This window comes from Tenrec ecaudatus, chromosome 18, assembly GCF_050624435.1.
Source record: "Tenrec ecaudatus isolate mTenEca1 chromosome 18, mTenEca1.hap1, whole genome shotgun sequence".
Classification (NCBI taxonomy): Eukaryota; Metazoa; Chordata; class Mammalia; order Afrosoricida; family Tenrecidae; genus Tenrec; species Tenrec ecaudatus.
Window position 1 is genome coordinate 4,635,589 of NC_134547.1, and position 10,655 is coordinate 4,646,243.

Genomic DNA, 10,655 nt, shown 5'->3' on the forward strand with positions numbered 1-10,655 from the left:
GTTCTGACTCATAGCAACCCCAAGTGCAACAGAACCAAACACGGCCCTCGTCCCACCCCATCCTCACGGTTGTTCCTGCAGTAGCTGTGTCCATGCACTTTGCCTGCGGGCAAAATGTTGAATGCTGCAGGAAGCATGGAAAGAAGGTGGAAGACTCCCTGTACCACAGAGAACTGGTCGACATTGAATCACTTCAGTAGGTTGCACATGACCAACAACCAATGGTGCGGGAGGGAGAAGTTCAACCCCACGGAAAGCATCGCGTTAAACGAGGCTGCAGGACTTGATGGAATACCACCTGCAAGGTTTTCACCCAGCTATTAAAACTGGCAGCACTTACAGGTCAATGCCAGGACATTTGGAAGATGGACACTTGGCCAGCCGACTGGAAGTGATCCATCTTTGTGCTCCTTTCAAAGGTGTCCCAACAGAATTCGGAAATTGTTGCACCGTATCATCAACATCACATGCAAGTAAAACTTGGCCAAAGATCATTCAACAACCATTGCCTCCATATAGCAAGAAGCACCTGCCCGACATTCAAGTCAGGTTCCGCAGAGGAGGCGGGAGCTGAATGTCATTGCTGATGTCATGATGATCTGGGTTGAAAGCTTTGAATGCCAGATGTTTACATGTGTTTTATTGACTCTTCAAGGGCCTTCAGCTGTGGATCCCAACACCCTGTGGGTAGCCTTCCATATGACATGGTGAAGCTTGGCAAAGCGGAGGGGCAGTGAAAGAGGAAGAACCTGAAGGAGATGGATGGACACAGCAGCTCTAACATGAGCTTGACCTGAGGAGGGCGTAGGACCGGGTAGTGTTTCGTTCTGTTGTGCACTGGGTCACTCCCTATGAGTCGGAACGGACTCCGATGGCACACAACAACAACACGGATAACCTTGGGAAGCAGAGGGAATTTCAGAACCCTTCCTGTGCTCCTGTGGCACCTGTATATGGACCGAGAGGCAGCCCTTCTACCAGGACAAGGGAAATCGGAGTGGGTTCACATCAGGAAAAGCCCGTGTTAGGGTTGTGTCCTCTCACCACACTTATTCAGTCTCGACCCTCACCGTAACAAAGAACATGGAGATTCTTACCCACCCAAGCCTTTTGCTATTGTCATGGAACGTGTTGCCCTTTATTCCGTTTTTAGCCACGTACGATCCTTAGTTTGTAGGCCGCCAGGAATCAAGGAAGTACAATCTGAGTTTGGCGAAAGATCTTCCGGGTTCCAGATAGGATCCAGGTAGTATATGTTTGAATCTTGGCAGCAACCAAAATGGATGATGTTGTGTCCAAGAGAGTCATCTGTGAACGGCTTAAAGTCGGGGCATTTGCGGAGTTGGAATGAAGGTACCAGATGTCCTGTATAAACAAGGGGTGCAGGATGGGCGCCGTTAGGGGACCCGAGGTGTGTGCAGCAAGTCCTCTCAGGACTCTTCAGGGCTCTGTGGTCGTGGATCTGCTGATACTGAGCTTCTTGCCGCTTTGGCTCAACAGCGTTGTCTTTGGCTTTTCTGAGTCTTGCTCTGTAGTTCTTGAACCACACCTGAATCAGAAAGAGAGAAGAACTTGGGTAGGCAAAAGAGGCGTGATTTCAGAAACGTCTTCATGCCTAGGGAGGCTCCCCCACCCCTCCGCCCCACGTCCTGACTCAGGATAACCCCATGTGTTACAGAGGAGGACTGCCCCATAGGGTTTCCTCATGGCTGATCGATAGGTCGTCCTCTCGCTGAGCGACTGGATGGCCTTGAACCGCCAACCTTTGGGCAAGTGGTTGAACACATAGCTTGCTGGCTCTTTCCAATGTGGAGCTGCCCCCACGGGGTTTCCTGTGTGGCAAGGAGCCCTGGGAGAGGGAGGGGTTGAACTCTCGGCTGCCAACTAAAAGGTAAGGATCCACCCCAAAACCAGACACACACACACACAGGTGCCCCATAGCCAGGAGCTCATTGGAGTTCTACCCCCTACATAGGAAAGAGTAGAACTGCCCTGCAGGGGATCCCACGCTTCCACTGTTATGGAAAACTGGCTCAGCTGTCCCCCCACCCCTAGCCCCCCAACCCCTGGAGGACAGGAGCTGCCAAACTTTTGGTTTGCGGTCTGAAGGTTTATTTTAAATGTTTGGACACCCACCCAGCCCCAGGAGCCGTGGATCCAATCACCTCGCTGCCATCAGGGCGATTTTGACTCATGGCAACCCTCTAGGACAGGGCTTTGTGAGACTTTATCTTTTTTAAATTTTAATAGTGTTGTTGGCATATATTTCGATTCCATCTTTCGAGCCTACGAAGAAGCGTTGTGTAATCTATTGCAGGAGAGTTTCTTCTTCCTCGCACTCCTGGTGGATGGTTCTCCATTTACCCCCGGCCTCCCTGGCCACGCACCTGTGGTCATGGTTGTTGGGTGCCATTGAGTTGGCTCTGACCCAGAGCGACCATGCCCAACAGAATGAAGGACTGCAAGACCCTGCGCCACCTTCACTACTGTTTCGATGCTTGGACTCTTTTCAGGAGTAGGACACTGTCTTTCTCCTGCAGAGGGGCTGTTGGTTTCGAACTGCTGACCTCGAGGTCAGCAGTCTAGTTTCCACAAGCAGCACCACCCGGGGTAAGGAGGACACCCACTGGTGCTGCGGGGTATGTGTTGCAATGCCAACACCAAGACTGGTCTTGGGAGACCATCAGTCGCTCCATAGGCAAAAGAAAGGTGACACTGTCTGTCCCCAAGAAGATCTACATTCTGGGAAACCTGCAGGGACAGTACTGCTCGGTCCTATAGGGCTGTTATGAGATAGAATCAGCTCAATGACAGTGAACTTCGATGAGTTGGAATGGACTTGAGAGCAGTGTGTATATATATATATATATATATATATATATATATATATATATATATATATATATACACACACATGTATGTATGCACACACATGCACACATATACGGTGGTCTTTTATAGATACACACATATGTTCTCTGGTGTTATATATATTTATACACACATATACTCTGCTATTTTATATAGATATATACATGCATATGCTCTCTGGTCATACACAGACACATATGCGCTCTAGTCATATATATTTATACACACATACACTCTGGATTTTATATAGATATACATACACACGCTCTCTGGACTTCTGTATAGATGTATATACACACACATACGCTCTCTGGTCTATATACATCTCTATATAGATATAGATACACACACACACACCCTCTGGTCTTTTATATAACTATATATACATGACAGGAGATCTTTGCTGATTTCTGCTTTTGACGCGGGAGGAGGATTGGTGGTCTCCAGGGTATGGGCAGGGTCTTTGGGTTTAGGGGTTGGAGGATATTGTTGTTAGGTGCCATTGAGTCGGTTCTGACTCATGGTGACCTAATGGGCCCTGGAAGGAACACTGTCTGGTCCCTCGCCATCCTCACCATCATTTCCGAAGCCCGAGCCCCCTGTCGTGGCCCCCGTGAAACCATAACCTCAGCTACTGTCGCAGAAAGTCCCCGAGTTTAGAACACTCCAGAAGGGTGGCGGACAGGAAGGGACATGGGTTGCTGACCTTCAGGACCGTGGGATCCAAGCCCATGTTTGAGGCCACCTGTTTCAGAAGAGTAGAACTTGGGTAGGGGTTCTCCAGGAACAAGCACTTCAGCTCTTTCAGCTGCCCCTCCGTGAACTTGGTTCGATTCCTTTCTGTGCACTGCCAATGATTGTCTGCAGAGGAGGGAAAACAGGTCTGAGCACCAAGACAATTCCATTCTCAAACTCCCTGAACGCCCCCCTCGGTCTGTTGGGCCCAGCTTGGCAATCAAGAGACCTAGGCCCGCCTTCGGCGCTTTCACTCCGAATGGGCCTGATCTTTGAAAGGAAGCGGGGTTAGTACTTGGATGGGAGGAAGACACAGGACTGCCGGGTGCCATTTCTGCGAGTTTTCCTAAGCCCCATTCTGTCCGAGTCTCCACGAGGGTTGCAATGAGTTGAACTGCTGCTTCACAGCATCAAGGAGTGCGTGCGCCCCGCATAGAAAAGGGTGGTATACTTCTATCTTGCTTCTTTGGTCCTCTGTCATGTGATATGGGATCCCCTGGTGTCTTCTGTTGGTGTGTGTAGAATAGGCGACACATCAAACTCATAAAAAGACCATGCTTACACGTGGGCTAGAGACTGGTGGAACTCCAAGATACGGACCGCTCTGACTTCCAACTGAACCCACACCTGGAGATCGTTTGATAGTCAAACACCCCCCCCCCCCCCATATCTGCCTTCTTCCATCAAGCGGGGACTGTACTGGTGATGTAGTTTTGAAGCCACCAGCTGCATGCATTAAGGGAGAAAGATGAGGCTTTCTGGGCCCGTAAAGATCGACTCTCCCGGAAGCCACCGGGGCAGTTCTACGCTGCCCTATAGGATCTTGGAAGAAGTCTGGCCACCGGTGGTGTTTCCTTCTGTGGCATACAGGGTTGCTCTGAGTTGGAACCAACTCAAAGACAACAACATCATCTCTCTATAGCCATATGCATCCATAAAGATGCGGGTGGCGAGAGGTATCTATCATCTATCCCCTAATGTATCTGTCAACTGTTTCCTCTGTATCAATTATCTATATACTATCTAGTGCTCTACATAACAAGTATCTCTCTCTTTTAAAAAAATCATTTTATCGGGGGCTCTGACAGCTCTTACAACATTCCGTACATCAATGTGTCAAGCACATTTGTACATAGGTTGCCGTCATCATTGCTAAAACATTTTCTACTTGAGCCCTTGGTATCAACTCCTCTTTATTCCCCTCCCTCCCCTCTCACCCCACCCTCGTGAATCCTTGATCAATTCTATATTGTTATTATTATTTCATATCTTACACTGCCCGTTGCTATCTCCCTTCACATACACTCTTTGATGGGGGGGTGCTATATATCCAATCTTTTGATAGGTTCCTCCAGTCTCCCCTTTTCCCCGTCACCAACCCAGTATTTGTCTTCTAGCTAGGAGCTGTGGTGGTATAGTAGTTACCCATTGGGTTGCGATCCAAATGGTCAGCAGTTCAAAATCATCAGCAGCTCCAAGGGAGAAAGACAGGACTTTCTACTCTGGTAAAGAGCTACAGTGTCAGAAACCCACAGGGGAAGTTCTACCCTGCCCTATAGGGTCACCCTGAGTCCACATGAATTCAATGACAAAACAAAACAAAAACCTCACTGGGTATTTTTTGACCTCTCGATTAGCTATCATTTTTCCTCTATAGCTCTTTTCTTTGCCCTGCCCTTTTGATCTATCATTGATGCTTATTGAGTATACTGGTATGCTATGCTTTATAATGATTTTATTCTGACCTTAATACTCATTGTGGTTACAGACTGGATTTTACTCTCTAGTGTTTGTCTTTTGTTTTAGTTTTATTGACATATAACTCACACATTCTACAATTCAACAGCCCACTCATCTTTTTATTTTTATTTTCTCTATCTAGTTCAATCATATTAAAAAGAGTTGCAGAGTCAAAACCACAATTGAGTACAGAACATGTTCTTCTGTCTTGTGCTCATTGCTATTAGCTCCCCATTATACCCAACCTTCCCCTGCCATATGTGCAAGAAACGACTAATGGAGTTACTGAATCGATGCTTTACCTATCCTGGATTTCATGTACAGAAAAACATACCCCAAAAAACCCCAAACCCAATGTCAATGCCAAAGTAAAACAGAGATGGAGTTGGAATCCACTCAATGGGAACCAATTGCAGCAGCATAGGCCTGTGCCTCTGACTGAGGTCTTCCCCTTAGACTCTACCCCTACTTACTGTTGGGATGGTGCTTCGGGTCAGCCATCCTTTAGCCTTCATATATCTTTGGGTTCAGGTCCAGTGCCGAGAACTAGGCAAAGACGAGGTTGGTAACCAAAGGTCGGCTATTCAAATCCACCAGCTGAGGGAGCAAGATGAGGCTGTCTGCTCACATGGAAAGAGCGTGCCGTGACTGGATCTGGATGGGTAGCGGTCACAAAGTTAGGCAGTGTCAGTGGTAGTAGGTTCGATAGCCACACCCTTGTCCCTACCCTCTCTAACACCTTATTCTCCATCCACCAACCCCTTCGCTGGTCTTTCTTCCAAAGCCATGTGGCCGTCCTCAGTCATATCCAGAGCTGGGCCACTGGCTGAAAGGTTGGATCTTTGGGAGAAAGGACTGTCAGGAAAATCTGATGGAGCTCCGTTCTCCCTGGTAACTGATGGCTGCATGCGTTACCCCATCGACTCTTGGTGAGAATCCACTCTGCACTCACCATTAAAGACTAGAGGATTATTTTATCAAATCCTTGTTTACTCTCTCTAATGTCTACCTCTCCGCCCACATTTAAGACATTCTCCTTGATAAACCACACCCTGGGCCCTGACGAATCATGAGCACAAACTCAATGGTGTCCCTGGCATTCCTGATCCCTGCTCTGAGTAATTCTGCACCCTTTGGCTACACAATGCCTGAGGCCGTATCCTCCAAATTTCTAAGAAGGATGTGTCTACATTTCCATACTTCCTGCCCTAAAAACCAAGCCTTTCTCCAGGGAAAGGTTACCAATCCAACTGATCTCCATACTTCCTCACCTAAAGACCTTTCTCCAGGGAAAGGTCCAATGATCCCTATGTGTCTAATGAATCCCTATGTGTTACATAGTAGAGCTGTGCTCCACGGGTTTTTTTTTTTCTCACTGTGATCTTTCTGGGAGTAGATCACCAGGTTTCTCTTCTGTGGTTCCATTTGGTGGTTTTTGTTTTTGTCGTTGTTGGTAGGGGCCAGTGAGTCATTTCCATCCCATAGCGACTCCGTGTACAATGGAAGGGAACAGTCCGGTCCTGCTGCATCCTCACAATGATGCCTATGCCTGAGCCCAGCAACTGCAGTGTCCCTCCATCTCCTGAGTGACCCCCCCTCCTTCACTGTCCCTCCACTTTATCAAGCCCTTCTCCAGGGCCTGGTCTCTCCTGACATCATGTCCAAAGTATTCACGTGTTTTGCACCCGCCCAAAGTGGTCCCTGATGGGGTAGTGGGTACGCATTGGGCTGCTAACTGCAAGGTCAGCAGTTCCAAACCACCAGTCACTCCGAGGGAACGAGATGGGTTTTCTACTCCTTCAAACAGGTTCAGTCTTAGAAACTTACAGGGGCTTACTTATGGCCCTACACTCTGCTATAGGGTCACTATGAGTCATCGCCATCTGCATTGACTCAATGGCAGTGAGTTGTTGATGTTGTTTTAAAGGAACAAAAGCACAGACACCTCATCTGGATGATGGAGACCAGCAGCGTGAGGTCATAAGGGAGCCCAAGAACTCACAGTCAGACAGTCAGGACTACGGCGTGGCACACAGGAAGCCATCACAAATCACGATTGGTGGCCGATCAGTACATCAGTTACAGTTGAGATTAGAGTCCGGAACAGGACCACGAGTGGGACATATATATTGCTAGATAGAAGCGCTTACAAGATTATCCCAGGGGCCTACCCTATATTTAGTATTTTAATGCTCTTTGCTTTTTCATGACATGGATTAGTCTGACAGGCATGGTTCTGCCTTGTAACGAGTGATGGAAAGTTTTGGCTAATCTCCAACCCTCATTTATGTAAATCATGTCCAGTCACTTAGCCTTTTAATATGTACAAAGACAACAATTCATGTAGTAAGGTCCGAAAAACAGGCCTACATGTGAGTACTTTTCTTCTCTCAAGAGTGTTTTGAATTTTATACCATTGGTTAGATTACTGATACTGCCCATACAATGACCTGCTGTCCCGGGAGTATGATTTATAATGCTCTCTACTATAAAGTGATACAGATGTCACTAAAGTGAACCAGAGATAGATAAACCATACACGTATGAGGGACTTGGGGATCGCACTTCATTCTAGCCCTAACTTAAGAACAGTTAGTTCTCACAACAGCGTCCTGCTCCATGCTTGCCCTCATGAAGATGGGGGTGCTACATCAAAGTGTGGTGAAGAAGTTAGATGGTGCTGGACTGTCAGCAAGAATCGTGACTGAGGCCACGCCCACTTCCGCCCCGCGCCGCAGCATGGCCGCTCTGACAACTCTGCTCTCCACAGGTGTCCGGAGGCTGCACTGCAGCGCGGCAGCTCGGGCGGGCAGCCAGTGGCGGCTCCAGCAAGGCCTGGCTGCCAACCCCTCCGGCTACGGCGCCCTCACTGAGCTCCCCGACTGGTCCCACGCGGATGGCCGTCCTGCACCCCCAATGAAAGGCCAGCTTCGGAGAAAAGCCCAAAGGGAGAAGTTTGCGAGACGAGTTGTATTGCTGTCACAGGAAATGGATGCTGGATTACAGGCATGGCAACTCAGGCGGCAGCAGAAGTTTCAGGAAGAAGAACGGAAGCGGAAAATGCACCGAAACCCAAAGGGGCTGCATTACAGAGCCCCCTTGCACAACAGTAAAAAAGCACCACTGGCCAGCTTGCTTCTTTTTTAAAAACGAATAAAAATAGATGCAGCAAAAATTTTTTTAAAAGAATCGTGACTGAGGTCTGAAAGGTTTGCCTTTGTCCTAGGGGAAAACCATCTGCTCTAATTTTTTTTAATAAATCATTTTATTGGGGCTCATACTACCCTTATCACAATTCATACATACATCAATTGAGTAAAGCACCCTTATACATTCGTTACCCTCGTCATTCTCACTTTAAAAAAAATCAGTTTACTGGGGGCTCTTAACAGCTCTTATAACAATCCATACATCAATTGTATCAAGCATATTTGTATATAAGTTGCCATCATTATTTTCTAAACATTTACTTTCTATTTGAGCCCTTGGTATCAGCTCCTCTTTTTGTATTTCAAACTGGCGATAAGTTCATTTATTTTATTTTATTATTATTTTTAATCGTTTTATTGGGAGCTCTTACAACTCATCACCATCCATCAATCCATTGTATTGAGCACATTTGTGCATGTGTTGCCATCATCATTTTCAAAACATTTTCTATTTGAGCCCTTGGTATCAGCTTCTCATTTTTTTCACCTGCCATCCCTCATGAACCCTTGTTAATTTATAAATGATTATTTTTTCATGTCTTACACTGAATGATGTCCCCCTTCACCCACTTTTCTGTTTTTTTCCCTCTCCACTCCTCCTACGCTCTTGACCCCTTGAAAAACGATCAATTATTACTTTCATATGTTACACGGACTGCTTTCTCCCTTCCCCCATGGTTTCTTCCCTCCCTCTCGCCCCACCTTCCCCCAACCCTCCTGGTATCACTCCTCCCATTCCTATTCCTGAGGGGTTATCTGACCTGGATTCCGAGTGTCGGGATGCTCTAAATGTTTATGGAGTTGGTAGTGGTTTGGTTCTTACAACAGAGGAGACAAATGTACACAGCAACTTCTGAAAAACCTTTTGTCAAAGGCTTTATCATAGAGATGGTCAGTCTTTTGGGGCAAGATTCTTCCGGCCAGAATTGGGGAGGACCAAGGTGATGTCTCTCTTCTTCCTTATCCTTTGTGCATGTTTTTCCTCCTCCTAATTGTTTTTTGTCTGGTGTGGGTCTGTTCAATATGTCTGCTCCTCCTTGATCTGTCTGGATCACAAGTAGCCTGTCCTTCCCCGCCTTTCTGATTACCAAGGAGATTATTCTGGGCTGTTAGCCTTTCCTGGACTTCATTTTGGTGACTTGGCGGTCAGAAGGTGAGTGTGGGATTCTCAAGATGGCATTTGGATTAATTTGAAGGCTTAGAGTGAAACCAGGGGTCTGTCAGGGGTGCCTTTGCTTTAGGGACTAACTCATCTTCAAACAAGCAGCCGTCTAAATGGCGGGGGGGGGGGGGGGTCTGTGAAGTCCTCCGAGAAGCAGCCTCAGAGAAGTCTGTGTGATTGTAAATAATAAGGATCCAAATAATAAATTCAACTTCAAGGAGGGACTGGTATCAGAGCTTAACTTCTGATCACCCGGTTTGCACACAGCTCTGGATGACAGAAGACCAAAATCCATGTGTGGACTAAGCCCCTGGTGAATCCCTTCCGACCATGGTCCAGGCATGGGAATGCCCTCGCTATCAGATAGATGGCCTTGTAAAGTGAACGATGGAAAATGATGGCAGATGAAGTTAGGTTAAACTTAGATGCTGTGTGATCTGATCTTCCCTCTGACCCATGTTAAAGTTTCAGTGTTTTCTTTCCATTAAGGTTTTCCCTGTTTAGTCACTGTTGCTCTGCTAGGTTATTTGTTTGTTTCTTGTTTTTGTGTTGTATGATCTCCTGTTTATGAAATCCACAAGAGGTAAATCTCTATAGAGACATAACTGGATTAATAATTACTTAGGGGTCCCTCCCCCGAGAAGAATTTGTTTCAAAGGACGACATTGATTCTGCAGCTCCGTGAGAGGGACATATCTGATCAGAGCACACGGGAGCAGATGAAGGGGCAGGAGGAGAGAGTGGAACACAGCCTGGCCCACCAGGCCGTGAGGATGATGTTCCTGAGTAGAGCAGCCAGTCCACAGAGAGAACAACGTGGCTGGCCCCACTATGAGACATGATGCCCTCAGTGACTAAGGGCGATACAGGGGACAGCACCGGAGACACAGTGTGGGAATTGCACCTGACCTGCTCCCACCACACCGAGGCAAAGCACT

The 10,655-nt window shown here is 47.3% G+C and overlaps 1 protein-coding gene and 1 pseudogene across 1 annotated transcript; one reads left to right on the plus strand and one right to left on the minus strand.

The window, feature by feature from the left end:
• Positions 1–1,138: 1,138 nt before the first annotated feature.
• On the minus strand, positions 1,139–5,847 carry DPRX (divergent-paired related homeobox). Its single transcript, XM_075537840.1, has 3 exons — positions 5,820–5,847; positions 3,578–3,732; positions 1,139–1,549 (listed from the first exon to the last, which is right to left on the minus strand). The coding sequence occupies exons 1-3, from the start codon at positions 5,845–5,847 to the stop codon at positions 1,139–1,141; spliced, it is 594 nt and encodes a 197-aa protein (XP_075393955.1).
• A 2,235-nt stretch (positions 5,848–8,082) lies between these two features.
• Positions 8,083–8,474, plus strand: LOC142431960 (large ribosomal subunit protein mL52 pseudogene; annotated as a pseudogene).
• Positions 8,475–10,655: the final 2,181 nt, after the last annotated feature.